The sequence below is a fragment of the Aquarana catesbeiana genome, linkage group LG10, assembly GCF_042186555.1.
Source record: "Aquarana catesbeiana isolate 2022-GZ linkage group LG10, ASM4218655v1, whole genome shotgun sequence".
Taxonomy (NCBI): Eukaryota; Metazoa; Chordata; class Amphibia; order Anura; family Ranidae; genus Aquarana; species Aquarana catesbeiana.
Genome location: NC_133333.1, coordinates 42,785,116 through 42,808,224, shown reverse-complemented (window position 1 = coordinate 42,808,224; position 23,109 = coordinate 42,785,116). Strand labels below are relative to the sequence as shown.

The 23,109-nt window shown below is 44.0% G+C and overlaps 2 protein-coding genes across 6 annotated transcripts in view; both read left to right on the top strand.

Annotated features, from left to right (window-relative positions):
* Positions 1 to 23,109, top strand: part of LOC141110637 (pregnancy-specific beta-1-glycoprotein 5-like) — a 270,576-nt gene that overhangs the window by 52,051 nt on the left and 195,416 nt on the right. The gene's annotated exons all lie outside the window — the stretch shown is intronic.
* The window catches only part of LOC141110638 (cell adhesion molecule CEACAM6-like), a 455,239-nt gene that overhangs the window by 420,445 nt on the left and 11,685 nt on the right, over positions 1 to 23,109 (top strand). For all 5 annotated transcript variants that reach the window (XR_012236311.1, XM_073602104.1, XM_073602105.1 and 2 more), the window contains exons 6-8: positions 8,148 to 8,170; positions 8,994 to 9,079; positions 22,777 to 22,806. Coding sequence is in view for 4 of the 5 variants with exons in the window: in XM_073602104.1 (XP_073458205.1) it covers positions 8,148 to 8,170; positions 8,994 to 9,079; positions 22,777 to 22,806 (139 nt within the window). In the remaining variant the exon portion in view is untranslated. The remainder of the gene's footprint in view (positions 1 to 8,147; positions 8,171 to 8,993; positions 9,080 to 22,776; positions 22,807 to 23,109) is intronic.

The window sequence follows — 23,109 nt, the reverse complement described above, 5'->3', positions numbered from 1 at the left end:
AATGGCGGCGGCACCGGCACCCAACAGCTGATGGAAACATCAGCTGCGGTGCCGACATTGCTGGACTCCAGGACAGGTAAGTGTCCTAATGTTAAAAGTCAGCAGCTACAGTATGTGTAGCTGCTGACTTTTAATTTTTAAAGTGGTGGGCGGACCTCTAATTTAAAGTCTTGGATGTGTACAGAGGAGTGCCTGGTACAAAAGTTAATTTCACTTAAAGGATTTTTTTAAACATTTAATGATTAAGTAAATACAGCCAATGCGTTTCAGAAGAAAAAGCCTCTCCCTTTTTCAGTGTCTTAGATGTTAATAGCATAACAAAACAGTGCACTAAGTGACCTGTGTTAAGGCTTGATGAAGGTCAGCATCTCAGTTGAGGGAAAACGCAGATTAGAGTTTATCCATCAGAGTCCATTTTCACTTCTATTGGTCCAGCACTACACACATCAGTTAAATTATAGTGGAAATCAACAGGGAAGTAGAGGGTCCTGGTGTCCACTTTCTGATGAATTTTAAATTTCTCATTAAGTAATAATGTTATAAGGCTGTATTGTTTTGTTGAGAAGAAGCCAGGAGAGATGAGCATGGATTAGGTGTAGGGTGTGTTGATATGCCTGATAATACTGTAGCACCCTTTAGTGTGCTACTAGTGTTAGTGCAGGCAAATTTAAGTTATGACTCATGATAAGTTTGTGAATCTGAAATTGGGACAGGGTTACTGCAGGTCAGGTTGGATGGCTCTACAGAGGCAGGTCTCTGGTACCTTCCCCTGGATCTAGTAGCTGGTAGAAACTTCTAGAAGTTGGTGGGCAGAGACCAGGAGGTTCTGATCTGCATACTTGAGGAAACTTGGCCAATCCCCAGGCAGAATGTCTTGGTAGGGTGGCTAGGTCAGCCCTTAAATATGGTGGAGCTATGCCAGCAGGGGAGTCGGGTGGAAGATGGAGTGCTGAGGAGGCTGCCGGTGGCATAGGAGGGGACCCCTGAGTCTGGAGGGGAAGGGGGGCTCTGCCTCAAGGCTGGGCTCGGGAAGATCCTACATCTTGATTTGAGGAGGCATCTTGCCTAATGAGCAGCAGGGAGCAAAGAGAACAGAGAGAGTACATCAGCACACCCGAGGATTCACAAGGGGAGAGACTGCCACATGTAACAAACATTCTGAAGGAGAGTTCTGTGCTTAACCATTTCTATTCCTTGTCCTGCAAGATTTTGGAGCAGCCAGGAGGGCTGGTAGAAAAGCAGACAGGGGGGCTGGTAGTTCCTGCAGGCAGTGGAGCTGGGAGCAAAGGAGAGGAGATACTCCTGTTTGCAGTATGTTACAGATTGTCATTTTCTGCTGATCGTCAGGGACTGTGGGTGTCTAGGAAGGAGAACAGCCCAGGACCATTTTTTTGTATGTAGGAAAGGAAGTTGTCCCCGTTTATAATTTTCATCAAGTTGGGCATCCCATTACCCCTCTACCCCATCCAAGTTATTATCCCTAATAAAAAGAGCAAAAACAAGCCCAAAGACTGTTTTCTTGTGTCTGTATGAAAGTGGAAAATGCGTGTTGCGTGTGCAGGAATAAGGTAAACAGTTACCAGCAGCCATTTGCAGGGATAGTGCTACAATAATTTAATAATCTTTGTTTTCCTGCCAATCATGCTTGAGATGATCAATCTAAAAGTGTCACACACACCTCATCCCCAAATTACAAGCGTTATATACCCAAATATTCAACTCTGCTACACTCTCAACATTCATGGGTGAAGCCCTCATTGTCCTAATACCCAAACCCGGTAAAGACCCGCTTTTCCCAGATTCGCATCGCCCTATCTCTCTTCCCTGAAGCTAGACATCAAAACCCTTGCTAAAATTCTTGCCATGAGGTTAAATAAAGTGATACTTAGCTTAATACATTCGATCAGACGGGGTTCATGCCCAACAAAAACACAGCATTTAATCTTGGGAGACTAAGGCGTTTGACTCTGTGGAATGGAACTACCTGTGGGAATGTCTCCGCAGGTTTGGCTTCGGCCCAAGATTTGTTAAATGGCTCCAACTCCTCTACCAGGCTCCCACTGCCCAGATCCAAGTCAACGGTAGGATCTCAGACAGACTCCTCTGCGCTGTCCCAAGGCACTTGCCAGGGTTGCCCTATATCCCCTCTATTGTATGCTCTAGCTGTGGAAACTCTTGCCATTGCCATCAGGGCACTCCCTGACATCAAAAGCCTCCGCATGGGACGGGTGACCGAGTTCCTCAGTCTCTATGCGGATGATATGCTCCTTTACCTGGAGGACGCCGGCCCTTCACTTGTGGCGGCTCTACAGCTGATAAAGCTGTTTGGGGCATACTCAGGATTGCAGATCAATTGGTCTAAGTCCCAAATCCTCCCATTGGATGTAGATGTCCTTACAGCAGATCAAGCAGCACCCCCCTCCCCCCTCGTCAGAGCAAGCAAGATTAAATATTTGGGTGTGCAATGTTCAAGAACTCTTATGGACTACATAGGCCTAAACTTAGAACCCTTATATGACCTTCTTGAAACCAAGACCCAGGTCTGGTCCCGACTTCCACTTGGAATTATGGGCCATATCAATTTGGTAAAGATGATTTTATTTCCCAAGTTGCTCTACTTGTTTTGGCACGTCCCTTTGTACATTCCTTCCTATGTCTTCAAATCCATGGAATCTATCCTTAACACATTCATATGGAGCTCGTCCCATCATAAACTTTCATGGCGAACTTTGAAATGTCCTGTTCACCTGGGCAGTACTGCCTTACCGGACCTTGCCTTTTACTATATTGCCTCACAACTGTCCAATTTGTTCTACTATAATCAAGTAGATAAAGATTGGTATTCCACTCTGGTATGCTCCTCTGTTACTAGCCTGGTAACCCATCCCTTTCAGGTCTTACTAAGTGGTAGCTACGGGTCCCCACATGTGGGCAACAGATGTCATATGGTGTTTCATCACTGTAAGGTTCGGCAGCTCGCCATGGCTATCACCAAGGCCCCTGCATTTCACACCCACACACCATTGTGGGACAATTCCCAATTGCCCGAGCTACTGACTGTTCCTGATTATAATCTCTGGATTGCCAAGGGAGTCATAGATCTCTCACAGGTGATAGTCAATGGCACGGTTAGGTCATTCCAAGCCCTCAAGGATGATTTTGGCCTACCTAATCATGTTTTTCCGCTACCTCTAGCTCCGTCATGCCCTCAATTCCTAACTTAGTGACTCCATTCCCAGACTGGAGTCGTTATTCCTGGTTGATGTGGTTCTTGGTCAGGAATCCAAGAAGTTGATCTCCTCTTTCTTTAACCACCTACTGCTACCTACGGCCACTACACAATAGGGATGAGCCGAACACCCCCCTGTTCGGTTCGCACCAGAACATGCGAACAGGAAAAAAGTTCGTTCGAACATGCGAACACCGTTAAAGTCTATGGGACACGAACATGAATAATCAAAAGTGCTAATTTTCAAGGCTTATATGCAAGTTATTGTCATAAAAAGTGTTTGGGGACCTGGGTCCTGCCCCAGGGGACATGGATCAATGCAAAAAAAAGTTTTAAAAACGGCCGTTTTTTCAGGAGCAGTGATTTTAATAATGCTTAAAGTCAAACAATAAAAGTGTAATATCCCTTTAAATTTCGTACCTGGGGGGTGTCTATAGTGTGCCTGTAAAGGGGCGCATGTTTCCTGTGTTTAGAACAGTCTGACAGCAAAATGACATTTTGAAGGAAAAAACTCATTTAAAACTACCCGCGGCTATTGCATTGCCGACAATACACATAGAAGTTCATTGATAAAAACGGCATGGGAATTCCCCAAAGGGGAACCCCGAACCAAAATTAAAAAAAAAAAAATGACGTGGGGGTCCCCCTAAATTCCATACCAGGCCCTTCAGGTCTGGTATGGATATTAAGGGGAACCCCGGCCAAAATTAAAAAAAAAAATGACGTGGGGTTCCCCCTAAATTCCATACCAGACCCTTCAGGTCTGGTATGGATTTTAAGGGGAACCCCGCGCCAAAAAAAAAAAAAAAACGGCGTGGGGTCCCCCCAAAAATCCATACCAGACCCTTATCCGAGCACGCAACCTGGCAGGCCGCAGGAAAAGAGGGGGGGACGAGAGTGCGGCCCCCCCTCCCTCCTGAACCGTACCAGGCCACATGCCCTCAACATTGGGAGGGTGCTTTGGGGTAGCCCCCCAAAACACCTTGTCCCCATGTTGATGAGGACAAGGGCCTCATCCCCACAACCCTGGCCGGTGGTTGTGGGGGTCTGCGGGCGGGGGGCTTATCGGAATCTGGAAGCCCCCTTTAACAAGGTGACCCCCAGATCCCGGCCCCCCCCCTGTGTGAAATGGTAAGGGGGTACATAAGTACCCCTACCATTTCACGAAAAAAGTGTCAAAAATGTTAAAAATGACAAGAGACAGTTTTTGACAATTCCTTTATTTAAATGCTTCTTCTTTCTTCTATCTTGCTTCATCTTCTGGTTCTTCTGGCTCTTCTGGTTCTTCTGGTTCTTCCTCCGGCGTTCTCGTCCAGCATCTCCTCCGCGGCGTCTTCTGTCTTCTTCTCCTCGGGCCGCTCCGCACCCATGGCATGGGGGGGAGGCTCCCGCTCTTCTCTTCTTCTCTTCTTCTTTTCTTCTTTTCTTCTCTTCTTCTCTTCTTCTCTTCTTCTTCATTTTCTTCTCCGGGCCGCTCCGCAATCCATGCTGGCATGGAGGGAGGCTCCCGCTGTGTGACGGCGCTCCTCGTCTGACAGTTCTTAAATAACGGAGGGGGGCGGGGCCACCCGGTGACCCCGCCCCCCTCTGACGCACGGTGACTTGACGGGACTTCCCTGTGACGTCACGGGGAATGCCACAGGGAAGTCCCGTCAAGTCACCGTGCGTCAGAGGGGGGCGGGGTCACCGGGTGGCCCCGCCCCCCTCCGTTATTTAAGAACTGTCAGACGAGGAGCGCCGTCACACAGCGGGAGCCTCCCTCCATGCCAGCATGGATTGCGGAGCGGCCCGGAGAAGAAAATGAAGAAGAAGAGAAGAAGAGAAGAAGAGAAGAAAAGAAGAAAAGAAGAAGAGAAGAGCGGGAGCCTCCCCCCCATGCCATGGGTGCGGAGCGGCCCGAGGAGAAGAAGACAGAAGACGCCGCGGAGGAGATGCTGGACGAGAACGCCGGAGGAAGAACCAGAAGAACCAGAAGAGCCAGAAGAACCAGAAGATGAAGCAAGATAGAAGAAAGAAGAAGCATTTAAATAAAGGAATTGTCAAAAACTGTCTCTTGTCATTTTTAACATTTTTGACACTTTTTTCGTGAAATGGTAGGGGTACTTATGTACCCCCTTACCATTTCACACAGGGGGGGGGCCGGGATCTGGGGGTCACCTTGTTAAAGGGGGCTTCCAGATTCCGATAAGCCCCCCGCCCGCAAACCCTCACAACCACCGGCCAGGGTTGTGAGGATGAGGCCCTTGTCCTCATCAACATGGGGACAAGGTGTTTTGGGGGGCTACCCCAAAGCACCCTCCCAATGTTGAGGGCATGTGGCCTGGTACGGTTCAGGAGGGAGGGGGGGCCGCACTCTTGTCCCCCCCTCTTTTCCTGCGGCCTGCCAGGTTGCGTGCTCGGATAAGGGTCTGGTATGGATTTTTGGGGGGACCCCACGCCGTTTTTTTTTTTTTTTTTTGGCGCGGGGTTCCCCTTAAAATCCATACCAGACCTGAAGGGTCTGGTATGGAATTTAGGGGGAACCCCACGTCATTTTTTTTTTTAAATTTTGGCCGGGGTTCCCCTTAATATCCATCCCAGACCTGAAGGGCCTGGTATGGAATTTAGGGGGACCCCCACGTCATTTTTTTTTTTTAATTTTGGTTCGGGGTTCCCCTTTGGGGAATTCCCATGCCGTTTTTATCAATGAACTTCTATGTGTATTGTCGGCAATGCAATAGCCGCGGGTAGTTTTAAATGAGTTTTTTCCTTCAAAATGTCATTTTGCTGTCAGACTGTTCTAAACACAGGAAACATGCGCCCCTTTACAGGCACACTATAGACACCCCCCAGGTACGAAATTTAAAGGGATATTACACTTTTATTGATTGACTTTAAGTATTATTAAAATCACTGCTCCTGAAAAAACGGCCGTTTTTAAAACTTTTTTTTGCATTGATCCATGTCCCCTGGGGCAGGACCCAGGTCCCCAAACACTTTTTATGACAATAACTTGCATATTAGCCTTTAAAATTAGCACTTTTGATTTCTCCCATAGACTTTTAAAGGGTGTTCCGCGGCATTCGAATTTGCCGCGAACACCCCAAATTGTTCGCTGTTCGGTGAACTTGCGAACAGCCAATGTTCGAGTCGAACATGAGTTCGACTCGAACTCGAAGCTCATCCCTACTACACAAGCTTACCAATTGATATCCAATTGGGAGACAGACCTGGGGGCTGTGGAAGACGAGGGTTGGGAAGAGGTATTGGCATCCTGTAAGGTGGTGTCCCCCAAATTGCCAGACTGTCTCACGCACCTCTATATCCTTTATAGGTCCTACCTTACCCCGATTCACCTCTCTAAATATAAACCTGACTATAGTCCAGCCTGCCCTAAGTGTGGGGACCCCAGGGGCTAATTTTATCACCTACTGTGGTCTTGCCCTCCCCTTCAGGAATACTGGTCGCAAGTGGATAAATTCCTCTATGACCGCATGGGCTCCCCCCTTACTTTGTGCCCCAGCCAGTGTCTACTAGGCCTTTTTTCCATCCCTGAAGAGGAAAAGTACTTAAATATATTTGTGCAAGAGTCCCTGTTTATGGCAAGAATGCAAATAGGCCGGTCTTGGATCAAAGCGTCGCCCCCTACCATTCAGCAATGGATCAGGGCACTAAACATTACACTTTCCTATAAAAAAGGTACTGTATTCACATAGGGGTTGCCCGGCCAAGTATAACAAAATCTGAGACAGATGGTTGGAGGACTCCCCCACCTGCACAGGCGAGCAATACTTGTATGCTTGTATGCCTCCACGTGATAAGCTGTGCTACAGCACTTGCCGTACTCTCAAGGACTGCTGTTGATCCCGTACTCGGGCACAACCGGTCCTGTCGGGTAGCTTATTTGGACTATCCCTGATAATATGATCTGTTATATATTTTATACTTATGATGGTTATGTGAAATGCTTTATCCTTATGATTAGTGCTTGTTGCACTTTGTATTTGTATGTACATCCTTTTTTTTTAAATCAAAATGAAGTTTACTGAGCATAAAAGGGAAAAGTGTCACACACACAAAAGGGACCTTTAATATCACGGGATCATACAGCTGTACCTCCAGTAATGTTGTGTACCTCATCCAATGCAAAAGATGTAGCAAAGGATCTTAGATTGGCGAAACAGGACAGAAGTAGTGAGCAAGGATGAATTTGCACAGTCATACCATCAAGGAACATAAAGAAGATAGTTTCTGCACAGCTGTGGGACATAATTTTTCACAACTGGGCCACACTATAGAAGACCTCAATGTCTTTGGTCTTAAAAGGGAATTTCAGAACTATCCAGTAAAGGAAAAAGTTTGAACTAAGATTGATACTTCTATTTGACACAAAAGATAATGGCATAAATATAGATATGGGTTTTCTTATTCATTATCTAGGCGTTTTACGCCCCCTCTGTAACTGTCACCCCCCCCCCCCCCCCCTCCAGCCTATAGCTCTCCATTGCCATGTACATTTGTTTGTGTGTGTTTGTTTTTCTTTTTTTTTTTCCTTTCCCTCAGAGATTGTGTTTTTTTTAACATTGTGCTAAAACTTTTGTGAATCAGTACTGCTGGGACCTTGACGAAGGGGACATACCCTGAAAGCTTGTCCTAAAAAATTGTATGTTAGTGCAATAAATAAAAAGTATCATGGACAGTGCTCAACTGTGTTGCCAGAAGCTGAGATGCAAAGCTGATTTGTAATATGTCTTCTCCTACATCTTATCCAACTTTGGATGAATTTCACAGAATGATCACTCCATCCATTAAGATTGTCAGACTGCAGTCCTGTCAATGTACCATTACTATCATATACTTTACTATTTGTAAAGTATGTCTCTATATACTACAAATGTAATTTGCCATATTTGCAACTCACAACAGCTTTTCTTTTCAGGCAACCAGACAGCACAAATAATGGTAAGTTCCTACAGACCTAAAATAATGTCTGTGCTCTGACCAATCAGTATATACAGTATACTGTGTATATATAAAATATTCATTGCTTGTTTATTTTACTGTCTTTTTTACTATTCTTGTCACTATTTAAATTGATCTTCGTAGCAGGATTTTATATTAACCCATGTATTTCATGATATTCATATTAATTTCCATATGTGTTATTGACAATATAATTATTATTCATATTATTATTATTTTAGTAGTAGTATTATCATCATCATTATTATTAATTCAATATTATAGATTATTATTAGTTCAATATTAAGCAATAGTTATTAGTCTTTAGAAATGGATACTATATTATTTCATAATATAGAAAATCTACATCTAAAAGTTGAACTCTAGATGACCTCTCTGCTTCATATTGGTTCTCTTTTTTTAAGACAGTCACCAGTTTACTGGGTGAAAGTTTACTGGAATAGAGTTCAGACAGTTCCAGACATTGTGTCTGCAAATGCAGAAGTCCATTATTTATTTATTTATTTATAGTAATTACATTGACGCATGTTTTGACAGCCAATCATATTGTACCACATGTAATTCTATGGTTCTGTGAGCACTATATTTCTGAGCAAGCACCTTAGATTGTAAGCTCCTTGAGGTCAGGAACTGATGTGGATGTACAATATATATGTAAAGCGCTGTGTACATCGACTATAAAAGTACCTGTAATAAAATAAATGAAAATAAGTAATGAATTTGCTCCTAGCTGCAGCTGATATTAATAGACCTCCTGTTCTTTTGGAAATTCACTGCCTGGTTGTTTTGTTACATTCCACAGCATTATCCTCTCCAGAAGGCCCAGTTTATGAAAATGTAAATGCTCCTCAATCACACACCTCTGAAACTGCCCTGTCAGGAATTCCGGTAATAACTCTGCACTTACCATTTATGTATTGGTTTATTAAAAATAATATATTCAAGATACATTTTAGCTAAATGATTTAAGATTCTTACTTTATAGCTGTGACGGAACCATCCCACACTCCACTTGAGTGCTTCTGTCAGTATACCACTTTCTCCAGTCTGAACAAAGATATCAGATATTATATCCGCATATTGCAACCAAGAACTAGGCAGGACTAGTTTAGCTGTAAAACTGGATCTCTTTACTTGAAAACTCACAGATAATTTAGACTACACAACCAGGTGAGGCTGATCACATTATCATATGCAATTGTAGATGGAAATATAATTAACCACCTAGACCATGTTGTGATTAATCAGATATCCCCACTTCAGGTCAGACTTGCTGGCATCAAGCTCACAAAGTACAATACACATTATTGCAAGTATAAACACATCCCCACAGTAGTTTGCTAGCAGACAATAGGTGTGTTAATTAGCACAATTAATAATGGGTGAAAGAACGGTCTCTTTAGTTGATGACATCACCATCTGCTTTGAGTCTCACAGTGTGAAGCAGTCACTATTGCCAATGAGGCAGCTAGGCCTTATATAGGGACCCGGGCCTAGAGTCCCAGAGTCTGTGTGTCTTGGGGAGACATGAACTGGAATCCAAAGTAACATTACTCCAAGGTTCCCCAAGGCATACACCTCACAAAGAGTAGTGTTCCCTTAAAAGCCAGGGCCCATAGTCAGTAGGCTGGAGGCTAGCCTGTAGTCCTCTCTAAAAGCCTCTGTTCTGGGTGAGTTTGTCACAAAAGCCTTTATAATTCACAGTTTAAAATGTTGTTTGACATTTATAGGGCCTCTATTGTGTCTTGTCATGCCAAAATGCAAGATAAGCCAACATGATTAGATAATAGAACCTATGTGGCACCTATACATTCTCTAAGATTTAAGTACCTCCCAAACCCAGTATGTGCATAGTATGTGTCAGGAAAGGTTTCACCTGCTGGTGGCGCTGTCAGATCTTTGGGCCGCAGTACTGGTGTCCACCAGCGGATGTCTACCGGCAGTCTGGAGCCGACATCATCTCCTGCAATCAGGTGTCACCTGAGACTGATTGCAGGAGGTGTGTATTTATACGAAAAATGGATACAATATGGTAAGAATTACTCCTGCGCTTGTGAGAGCGTTTGTTGTGTAAAAGGTAGTATTGTAGATGGTAGAAGGTATAAAAGAGATGGTAATGCGTGTCTCGCTGCCTCAGCTGACCAGGGGTGGTTTGGAGAAGACTTTGTGGAAGGAGGTGTATGGAGGGCGCGTGATCAACTGCTTACATCAAAAAATATTTGGTTTAATCATGTAAAATGGAATACAAACAAACAAACAAATAGATAAAACCATCTGAATAATACAAATAATACTTTCATATAAACAGGTAACAGAATATACACTGAGGGTTTAAAATGGGGATATGCCCATGTAGAGGCAGATGTTTAAAAAAGGCTGACGCGTTTTGAGGGTGACCTCTTCATCAGAGCCTGAGAGAACCGGAAAAACAGTCTGTGTGAGCCAGTAGGCCGACATGTGTACATGGGGAGGAGTGGTTAGTAGGAGGGTATATCCTGTGATGTATAGTCACTTATTCTGAGCTCCATAGTTATCCACGTCCAAAACGTTCTAGGTGGAATATAAACCAAAAACAGGATAGTGAGGGGCACATGGTAAGTGTGCACTGTACACTACAGACTAGAGACGTATATATAGAAAAATTAGAAACGCTAAAATTTTATAATGGAAGGTACCATATCGATATAGAGACAAAATGTTGATTGGTTAGTGGTGGACATTGAAGCAAAAAACATGAACTAATATATATGTATATATAAGAAGGAGCATACAATAAATACAGATATATGAATATAAAAAATATATACAAAATATATATAAATTATGTAGATATAAAATTACAATTAAAAATTAAAAGAATATATAGATGGGAAAAAATTTTTACATAGGAAACCTGTGGGTGATGTTGGATACACAGAGAAAACACTGAAGAACCATCTCTCACCACTTGGTATGTCAAGTTTTGTTTGCGTGCAAAAGAACATGCATATGCGTGTGTGAACATCTCTGCCAGTATCAGGGTAGCTGTGCTGGAACAGAGTGTGGATGTGAACACATGATCGCAGAATGCACATCCAAGGGCACAGGTATAACCATACAGTTGTAGCAATACGTCCTCATAGACAGGCAAAATATATAAATATATATGTATATACAAAAATAAAAATAGAAATAAATAGTGCCCACCTAAGTGCACATGACATGTGCCTATACTAAATAGGCATCATGTCAGTAGAGTGGAATACGCAATAGGTGTAGCATGGTGACAGGGAGTGTCACATGTGACTAGAATAAGATGTCAAATATGGAATGTATATGAGCTATGCGAGTACCGGGGTGTTAGAAGACAAGATATCAGTTTAGTAAGCTGATGTGGAATCGTACCTACTTGCAATGGTATAGTTGATATTGGTGTGTATTTATACCCGGCACATGCTCACACATTTGCCTTGATATTTTCCTTGAGCCCTGACTTGTATTCCTGAATCTTGTACCTTGTGACCTGTATTCCTGAATCCTGTACCTGTACCTTGTGTCCTGTATTCCTGAACCCTGCATCCGTTCCTGGACCTCTGTCTTGCAGACTTATCCCTTCCTCCTGTTGTCTGCTCCCTGTTCAATCTGATTGATCTCTCGTGTATGACCCTGGCCTGATTACGTTTATGATTATATCTTACTCCTGTAGTCACGTTTGGTTTAGAGAATTATTATTGTGTGTCACCGTGGTTGTTTGCTGGCTTGCTTTATTGTTTATGACTTATCCTTTTAATAAATCTTACTATTATCACTTTACATGCGTTTTGGTCTTCCCTCCTGCAGTCCACACATTTCTGGTCACACTGGTTTATGATATAATACCAAGGCCAATCCTAACCAGAAGTGGCTGCTTAGGGAAGCCATTGTGGTCATGTTTTGGCTAACATGCATCCAGAGGAAGTTGTTTATTATTCTCTGCTGGTGACAGGGGATGGGGAATACTGCCACTAGATATTGAAAGAGTGGGCCAGTGACCAGCTACTGGAGTGTATTCGCCTGGCTCATTCTCTAGTTAATCAGGGCCATATGCTGTTTGGGAATGTTCAGCCTCTGATTCAGGTGTGTGCAGAGCTAGCCTTGTCCAGTACTCCAAGAGGCAGTGATGATTTTTCTCCCCCTTCAGTTTTGATCATGTTGAGTCTCTGGTGTGGTTATTAGAGGATGACACAGTTGCTTTCTTTAAGCATTATTCCTCATGTTCTCAGCAGGTGTTATCAGAGTGTATTAACGCAGTGCAATCCCTGGTTAGACAGGCAGTATGTAAGCCGCATTTTGTTCAACCTTTACTACAGGTATGGTCAGTTACAGTCAGCCTCAGTCAGATTGCAACAGCCCTTTCCTGCTGCCAGAGACCTGCCTGCTCAGTGGTCTCCTTCTCCATCACCCATGGCAACCACAGTCACAGCCCAATATACCCTGCTAACAACTAAATATCAGTATCCTGTTTCTAATTGCTGCACCTATCCTGCCTTTAACCCATCTGCCTCCTCTCTACTGCCTGGAGCAATTCCACAAAGATCCCCCTTAGTAACTGCTTCCTCTTTCTTACCATGCTCAAACTCTTCTCTTCCATCAGCTGCACCCCCTATTTACAGCCCTACAGTCACCTACAAGGCTTCAGTGGCTAAACTGAAAAAGAAACAAATGTTTTTTCCAACCCATACAGTCCTGCCATTATCCAATCCTGTCTCCACACCAGCCGATCTGCTTCAGCCTGCTTCCATGCCAGCCGATCTGCTCTAGCCTGCTTCCACACCAGCCAATCTGCTCCAGCCTGCTTCCACACCAGCTGATCTGCTTCAGCCTGCTTCCACACCAGCCGATCTGCTCCAGCCTGTCTCCACACCAGCCGATATGCTCCAGCCTGCTTCCACGCCAACCAATCTGCTCCAGCCTGTTTAAACCCCAGCCGATCTGCTCCAGCCTGTTTCCACGCCAGTTGATCTGCTCCAGTCTGCCTCCACGCCAGCCGATCTGCTCCAGTCTGCCTCCATGCCAGCCAATCTGCTCTAGTCTGCCTCCATGCCTGCCGATCTGCTCCAGTCTGCCTCCATGATTGCCCATAGGGTCAGGCTAACCTCTGATGGTTCTGAACCTGGTGACCCACCTAAGCCTGCCAACCTTCTGCCTGCTGTCCAGCCTGATGCTCCAGTATTTGCTATTCAGCCTGATGTTCCAGTGCCCATGGTCCAGTCTCCCACAGAACCTATGGGTGTCAACAATGGATTGTACTTCATACTCCTCGTGGCTCTCAACCTGTATAGGGTGAGGACGTGGCACCGAGGTGGTAAAGCGATTGCAGACCAAAGGTTTCAAAAAGGAGACATGAAACACATTTGAGATGCGCATACTAGGAGGAAGGTCCAAGGCGTAAGCCACTGGGTTAATCCTGCGAAGGATACGAAAAGGCCCAGTAAAACGAGGTGCGAACTTCAAAGAAGGAATACGAAGTCGGAGGTTGCAAGACGACAGACTCTGTCCACAACCTGGTAGGAAGGTGCAGGCAGGCATCTGCGGTCAGCACGGAGTCTGTACCTATCGTTAGCATGTTGCAAAGCCTCCTGAACTTGTGCCCAAGAAGAACGAAGACCACAGAGATGCTCCTCTAACGCAGGAATACTCTGCGGAACAAACTAGTCAGGCAACATGGAAGGTTGGAAGCCATAATTCGCCATAAACGGGGACAATCGGGAAGCAGAATTCAAGGCACTGTTGTGAGCAAACTCTGCCCACGGTAATAGGTCTGACCAGTTGTCATGATGGTCAGAAATATAGCAACGTAAGAATTGCGGGTGATTCGCAGAGGAGAAAGCAAGCTGAATTACCAACTGTGCACAAAAGGCTCACCAGAAGCGGGAGACAAACTGACTACCCCTGTCCGAGACAATCACCTTGGGTAGTCCATGTAAGCAAAAGATCTCCCGAGCATAAAAATCGAAGCCAGTTCCTTAGAAGTGGGCAGCCTCTTAAGTGGAATACAATGACACATCTTTGAGAATTGGTCAACTACCATAAGGATAAGAGTGTTGCCTTGGGAGTTAGGTAACTCCACAATGAAATCCATAGACAGGTGAGTCCAGGGCCTCTCTCCATTGGGTATGGGTTGTAGGAGGCCCACTGGAAGGTGTCGTGGAGTCTTACTCTGAGCACACATGGAACAGGCAGCTACGAAGGCAGTTACATCAGCCCATAGACTAGGCCACCAGAATTGTTGGGAAATGGCCCAAACTAGTTGATTCTTCCCAGGGTGGCCAGCTGCCTTGGGAGAATGGTAAGTCTGGAGCACGACAGTACGGAGACTCTCTGGGACAAAGCAGCAGTCACAAGGTTTCTCAGGAGGAGCATGGACCTGAGCAGCAAGAATTTTGTCACCCAAAGGAGAAGTAAGACTGGTGTGAACCGTAGCCAGGATACGATCAGGAGGAATCACAGGAACTGACTCCAACTTGGAAGTGAAGGAAAATTGTTGTGACAAGGCGCCAGCCCTTACATTCTTAGTATCGGGTAAGAATGAGACAATGTAATTAAAACTCGACAAGAAAAGAGCCCATCGCGCCCTTCTGGGAGAGAGGCGCTTAGCCTCAGACAAGAATGTGAGATTCTTATGGTCAGTAAGAATGAGAACTGGCACAGTGGTACCTTCAAGGATATGTCTCCATTCTTTCAGGGCTAAAATGATCGCCAACAGCTCTCTGTCACCAATCTCGTAATTGCACTCCGCAGGTTACAATTTCTTGGAAAAGTAGCCACACGGATGCATAGCGCTCTCAGAGTTAGGATGTTGAGACAGAAGGGCGCCAACTCCAGTCTCAGAAGCATTAACTTCTAGGATAAAGGGCAACGTAGGATCAGGATGTGCCAACACAGGAGCAGAAACAAAGGCAGCCTTGAGACTCTCAAAGGCTTTAATGGACTCCGGAGACCAACTCTGTGGGTTACTGTCCTTTCTAGTCATATCAGTCAGGGGCTTGACCAGAGACAAGAAGTTACAAATAAACTTCCGATAATAGTTGGCAAAGCCCAGGAAATGCTGCAGAGGACGTAAACCCACGGGTCGGGGCCACTGTAGGACTGCCGAACGTTTCTCTGGGTCCATTGAAAAACCAGCAGTGGAAATGACATAGCCCAGGAATTTAACCTGTTCACGATGAAACTCGCACTTCTCCAGTTTAAAATAGAGATTGTTTTCTCTTAGTTTCTGAAGCACACGACAGACATCTGTGTGGTGGCTCTCCAGGGACTTGGAAAATATGAGAATATCATCGAGATAAACCATCACACCACACATAACTGCAACAAATCTCGGACATCGTTAATAAATTCCTGGAAAACTGCCGGGGCGTTACAAAGGCCAAAAGGCTTTACGAGGTACTCATAATGGCCTCTTCTGGTATTAAACGCAGTTTTCCACTCGTCACCCTCCTTAATCCACACAAGATTGTATGCCCTTCTCAAATCAAGCTTAGTGAAAACCGTTGCTCCCTTGAGGCGGTCAAATAACTCTGTAATCAATGGAATCGGGTAGGCATTCTTAATCGTGAAATGATTGAGACCCCCATAATCAATACAAGGTCTCAGTTCACCGCTCTTCTTCTTCACAAAGAAGAAACCAGCACCAGCAGGAGACAAGGATTTGCGGATGAAACCTCGAGAAAGTGCGTCTGCAACATACACCTCCAAGGCCTTATCCTCCAAGACCGACAAAGAGTAAACCCGGCCACGAGGGGGTATGGCACCAGGTTGAAGGTCAATTGCACAATCATAAGGCCAGTGTGGAGGCAAACTACTGGCTTGACCTTTGTCAAAGACATCGCTAAAATCGCGATACTCCTCTGGCAGGGAGGATAGTGAAGAGGTGCACAGGACCTTGGCTACCTTCTGGAAGCATGTCTCACTGCATTGTGGTGACCAGGAGAGAACCTCAGCAGGGAGCCAATCAAAAGAGGGGTTGTGCCTCTGTAACCAAGGATAACCAAAAACCAGTGGAAACCTAGGTGAGGAAATAACTTGGAATTGGATTATCTCACGGTGGAGAGCCCCTATGGCCATGAACAATGGCCACATGGGCAGGCAGTAGAAGTCTCCCGTAAAGAGCCTCAATGGCAAGTGGAGTGTCACGCAACTACAGCGGAATCAAGTGCTGTGATACAAAGGCAGCATCAATGAACAGGCCTGCAGCCCCAGAGTTGATTAGAGCCTGTGTCTCGATGGACGACTCAGCCCAAGAAAGGGTGACCAAAACCAGGGGCTTATACTTCTGTCCATGACAGGACCTCAAGGTTCGGGCGTTACCTGGACGGGTAGGACAAGACTTCAAAAAGTGACCTGCCTGGCCACAATAAAGGCACAATCTCTCCCTCCTCCTAAAGGCTCTCTCATCCGCAGAGAGACGCGTGAAGCCCAAGTGCATGGGTTCATCTTCACTTATCGACTCGGTACCAGGAGGCATGGGAGGTGAGGGAGGCACGGGTGGGACTGCAAAGCTCAGAGGCAAACGTACAGGAGGCTTACGTCTTTCTCTGAGTCTGGAGTCAATGAGGATGGCAAACGTGGTCAACCTCTCCAGCACAGTGGGTATATCTCGGGCTGCTAGCTCATCCTTGATGGAATCCGAGAGACCATGAGAAAAAGCAGCCATGAGGGCTTCATTGTTCCAAGCAACCTCTGCTGCCAGAGTACGGAATTCAATGGTGTAGTCGGCAACAGTTCTCGTACTCTGTTTGATGGACATGAGGCACTTGGCAGCAGAAGCGGAGCGTGCAGGAACGTCAAATACCCTTTTAAAGGAGGCCACAAAGTCAGGGTAACTCAAGACAACAGGTTTTTGCGTCTCCCATAGAGGGTTTGCCCAGGCCAAGGCTCTCTCAGAAAGCAAAGATATCATGAAACCTACTTTGCTTCTGTCCATGGGAAATGCCTGGGGCAGCATCTCAAAGTAAATCTCAACCTGGTTGAGAAACGCTCTGCATTGAACTGGATCGCCCCCAAATCGCTGGGGAAGCGGAGCGGAACCAAACCTACCTCTTATAGAGGTAATACTCGAGGCGGGTGCCTGCACAGAGACTGGCGCAGCAGCAGAGACAGCCTGCAACTCAGGTTGTACCGGAGCAGCCACAGTGGGAGTTTCCGGGTGAGCCGTGCGACTCAGGAGCATTTGTAACGCTATGGCAAACTGATCCATGCGGTGATCTTGCTCATTCAATCTGGAAAAAATATTACCAACAAGTGGATTGACTGTATCTTCTGAATTCATGGCCCTTGCCTACTATCAGGAACCATGAATCAGACCGAGACAGATGTATAGTTAAATCACACTTGTTTAATAATAATAATAAAAAGGTAAACAGAGTAAGCGTAGTCAAAACAAGCCAGAGTTCAGTAACTGGATCAGGTAGTCAGCCAAGCCAATGTCAAAGAGCCAGAGATAAATGTAGTAGTACAGCAAGTAGGATGAGGAGCCAGAAGGGACATCAGCCGAGCAAGTCTTCAAACAAGAATGCAGGAGAAAGTTTCTGTGATGTTGACAAAGGCAAAGGCAGAGATCAAGTGAGCTGGACGACTTTAAGTAGGCAGGACTGACGAGCAGAATCAACAACAGCTGGGAAACGGTGGCGAGAGATAGGAGCTGGCAATTAGCCGACAGCTGAGCGGCCAGCTCAGAGAAGGAAGGGCTGAGCCCAGCCCTGACAGTTCCACTGCCCACGGTCCAGCCTGATGTTCCAGTGCCCATGTTCCAGCCTGATGTTCCGGTGCCCATGTTCCAGCCTGATGTTCTGGTGCCCATGTTCCAGCCTGAAGTTCTGGTGCCCACGGTCCAGCCTAAAGTTCCAGTGCCCACGGTCCAGCCTGATGTGCCAGTGCCCGTTTCCCAGCCTGATGTGCCGGTTCCTGTTTCCCAACCTGATGGGCCAGTGCCCGTCACCAAGCCTGTTGAGCCAGTGCCCGTCACCCAGCCTGCTGAGCGGGTGCCTGTCACCCAGCCTGTTGTGCAAGAACTAATTTAGGCTAAGGCAGCACTCATCCCGATTTAACCCCCCCTTCAATCATACACACACATACTAAAACATACTGTCAGACCATTCTTAATAGGTTGTTGAGGTACCCACACTGCAATAGGGAAGTGAACTTAAGAACCAAACTATACAGAAATTTGTATTTGAGCACATATGCCAAAGACCTCTCAGGAGAGCCAGGTATAGAAACCACTCATATATTTAGATCCTGCATAGTGTATTTTCAGGATAAGTAAAGTGTTTTTGGCAAAATGTATTTGGTTGCAGGACTGCTGATTTCACTGCCAACAAAACTTCACAGGAGTGGAAACTAAATATTACTGATTTGGCTGCTTAGGTGAAATGGGGGGGGGGGGGGGGCATTGGGCATTTGATTTGGGTATTGTCACTTTATATATTTTGTTTTACTTTTATGTTTACTGTCTGTTTAGTTAAGTGAGAATAAAATGTAATAATAAGTGGCATTTTTGCAAAAGAACATGTTCCAGGTAGTTAAAAGGAGCTTCCATAACACCAGAAGCCATTAAAAGCCCTTTGCTCTTGTTAAAACCATCAAAAACTCTATTAATTTCCCATTGACCTATTGAATCTAAAGGCTTTTACCAAAATGGCAACACTTTTCTGAAATCTACATTTTTTTCATTCAGATTCTGGGGACATAGAAACTTTATTGTCCATTAACAAGTTATGTTATCTTAGTTTGAATTTCAGAAAAACAGCTTTACTTTATTGAGGGAGAATTGCCATACATTTTTTCATGGGATATTTTGTTTACTTATCTTCTTAAAGTTCCAATTTTTAAAGTTTATATGTATTTACTTTTTTTTTTTTTTTTTTTTGCCTTTTTTGGACGAAATTTTTAATTTTACAATTTTTTGCATGACACATATTTTACAGAACAAGGGTTTCCTAAATAGAGACAACAAATCAGAAGCTGTTTAGTTTCAGACTCTTTATGGTATAAAGCAAGGGAACTACATGAGGGAATTAGGTTATTGAATTATATTATAGTAACTCAGCAGGATTTTCTTTAGGTTGTGGGTCATTAAAGATGGATTTAATCTATATGTATGTCAATATATAGATTTTTGTAATTTGAAAATATAAATAAAGAATTGAAAAAAAATAAATAAATAAATGTAAGATGTCAAAAGCTACCTGATTGCTGTCAAATTTATTAACTCCTTCAGATCTGCGCTATAGCCGAATGACGGGAGGCCATCTATCGATGTGATTCGATGAGACTCAGGTGATCACAGATCCGAGTAAGGGGCCGATCCCCTTACCAAGTGATCAGCAGTAAGCCAATGACAGCTGATCACGTGATGTAAACAGAGGATCGGCACTCTTTTTTTTTTTTCTTCTCACGCTGATAGCGTGAGGAGAAAAAAAGCCAATCACCAGCTTCTGTTTGCAGTGATATTGTTCCCAAAGAGGAACAGCATGTTATGTGCCCACCAGTACCGACTGCCAGTGCCGCAAATCAGTGCCAAAAATCAGTGGCCACAGTGCCCACCAATCAGTGCCCACAGTGCCCACGTTACTTACGTGCTAGCAATCAGTGCCACCTATCAGTGCCCACAAGTGCCACCTATTAATGCCCACCAGTGGTGTCTATCAGTGCCTCATCAGTGCCACCTAGCAGGGCTGCCTATCAGTGTCACCTACCAGTGCCCATCACTGCCACCCATCAGTGCCCATCTCTTCCACCCATCAGTGCCCATCAGTGCCACCTATTAGTGCCCTTCAGTGCCACCTATCAATGCCCATCAGTGCCGCCCATCAGTGCCACCTCTCAGTGCCCACCAATGCCATGAGGGGACATGAGTTCGACTCGAACATTGGCTGTTCACCTGTTCGCCAAACAGCGAACAATTTGGGGTGTTCGCAGCAAATTCAAAAAGCCGCGGAACACCCTTTAAAATTCTATAGGAGAATTCTAAAGTGCTAATTTTAAAGGTTAATATGCAAGTTATTGTCATAAAAAGTGTTTGGGGACCTGGATCCTGCTCCAGGGGACATGTATCAATGCAAAAAAAAGTTTTAAAAAAGGCCACTTTTTTGGGAGCAGTGATTTTAATAATGCTTAAAGTGAAACAATAAAAGTGAAATATTCCTTTAAATTTCGTACTTGGGGGGTGTCTATAGTATGCCTGTAAAGTAGCACATGTTTCCCGTGTTTATAACAGTCCAAGAGCAAAATGAAATTTCTAAAGGAAAAAAAAAGTAATTTAAAACTGCTAGCACTAGTGCCAGCTATTAATGAATTGTCGGTCCCGAGAATACACATAAAAGTCATTGAAAGTCATTGATAAATAAAAACTCAATTACCAGGTCCTTCAGGTCTGGTATGGATATTAAGTGAACTCCGCACCAAAATTGAAAAAAAAATGGCGTGGGGTTCCCCCCAAAAATCCATACCAAAAGGGTTAGGTATGGATTTTAAGGGGAACAGGAAAATAGTGGGGACAAGAGAGCGCACCCCCTCTGAACCGTGCTCTCTCATCCCCCCTCTTTTCCTGCAGCCTGCCAGGTTGCGTGCTTGGATAAGGGTCTAGTGTGGATTTTTGGGGGAACCCCGCGCCATTTTTTTTACATTTTGGTGCAGAGTTCCCCTTAAAATCCATACCAGACCTAAAGAGCCTGGTAATGGAATTTTGGGGGACTCCCACGCATTTTTTTTTTTATTTTCCAATGACTTTCAATGACTTTTATGTGTATTGAGAGATATAAATATATGTGGTGCTACCCCACTGATAATGCAATAGCTGATAATCCTATGTGTATTGTCGGGACCGACAATTCATTAATAGCCGGCACTAGCGCTAGCACTTTTAAATTATTTTTTTTCCTTTAGAAATGTCATTTTGCTCTCGGACTGTTATAAACACGGGAAACATGCGCTACTTTACAGGTATACTATAGACACCCCCCAGGTACGAAATTTAAAGGAATTTTTCACTTTTATTGTTTCACTTTAAGCATTACTAAAATCACTGCTCCCGAAAAAACGGCCATTTTCAAAAAAATTTTTGCATTGATACATGTCCCCTGGAAAAGGATCCAGGTCCCCAAACACTTTTTATGACAATAACTTGCATATTAACCTTTAAAATGAGCACTTTTGATGTTTCATGTTCGTGTTCCATAGACTTTAACGGTGTTCTCGTGTTCGAACAAATTTTTTGCCTGTTCGCATGTTCTGGATGCGAACCAAACAGGGGGGTGTTAGGCCCATCCCTAATATAAACTGTAGAATGTAAGTTTCCAATGAGCAAGGGAGGTCTTGCTCTTACAGCTGATGAGAGAATAACACATGGGAGTAGGTGAGTAAATAAAATTTTTATTCATGAATGAAATAAAAATAATTGGAGTAGTCATAACACACTGTAAGAATAACAACAAGCATAAAATTCAAGTGTGAGTAATAATAATAATAATAATAACATATGTATAATATACTATATTTACAAAAAAAAGAAAGAAAAATCCCTTTTAAAAAGCTATAGACAAATAGTATGTTATTTTATGGATGAATGCATAAATATATTCTACAATCCTGTGCAATATTTCAATTAAAAACGGTAGGGGGCACCCTGTGTGCATTTTTATCCAGTTTTTGAACTGTGCCAAATGCAAATATGACAGTTAATAAGTAAAATGGTTCTAAAGGCAGAAGGCTTTTTATTTTAATGCATGCAGATAAAAATCTTCTGTGTGCAGCAGCCCCCCTCAGCCCCCCTAATATTTAGCTGAGCCCCATCTTGATCCAGCGTTGTTGCATGAGAGACTTGGCTGTCCGGGACTCTTCCTCCTTATTGGCTGAGACACACAGCAGGCGCCATTGGCTACCGCTGCTGTCAATCAAAGTTGATAGCCAATGAGGAGAGAGGGCGTAGGGCTGAGCTGCAGTTCTGTGTCTGAATGGACGACACACAGAGCAGCAGCTCGGCTTGATGCTCCCCTAGCAAGCTGCTTGCAAGAAGAGGAGGATCTGGGCTGCTCTGTGCAAAACCACTTCATAGAGCAGGTAAGTATAACATGTTGTTTTGTTTAAAAATAACAAACAAGACTTTAGTATCACTTTATTTATTTTTTTTGAAGTGTGCCTATTATGCTTTCAGTGTAAATTCTTAACTTAAATAAATACATATCAAGGTCATTTTTATCTCTATTGTTGATATATCTCTGCAAGTTCCCGGGTTTACACATCTGCTGCTGTGGTATGTAGAAGTCGTTTTGATTTGTTATTATAGTGAATGTAAAAGAAGGATCTAGAACACACAAAAGTGGGTGGAATCACCTACAAATCCCAAGTGAACAGGAAGAGAGTGCGGAATTATGGAAGGGTCATTGCGCTTTTGGTGTATCCAACACATATTTTATAATTTTTGGTAGACTAATGCTAGAGGTGAAAATATAGCACCTACTGCAAAAAATGCAAACATGTTATTAAAATTAATTCTGTGGATTTTGACATTTGTTATTTGTTTTTCCAATGTATTATACATTTTGGATGCTTTATTTTAAATGTAGGTGCAAGCAACCCAAGAATCTCACTATGAGGTAAGTAATGTTATCACTAATATTGTTTTTTTTGTTGTTTTTGTATTTCAAATATAACTTTAAATCAGACACAAACACATTTCAGTGCAAATGTCTATTATCACTCTTTATGCCTAAAAATCATTATTGGTGTTCCACTGCCCCCTAAAAATATCAGAAATGATGCTGGAAAGAAAATGCATTTAAAGTGTAACCAAAGGGAAAACTTTTTGGATAGAGTGGAGAGGGATTAGAATATCTATCAGGTTTTTTGCTGTCTGTACCCCCCGGGAAGATTCACCCTCTCTATTTGTTTTGTTTACC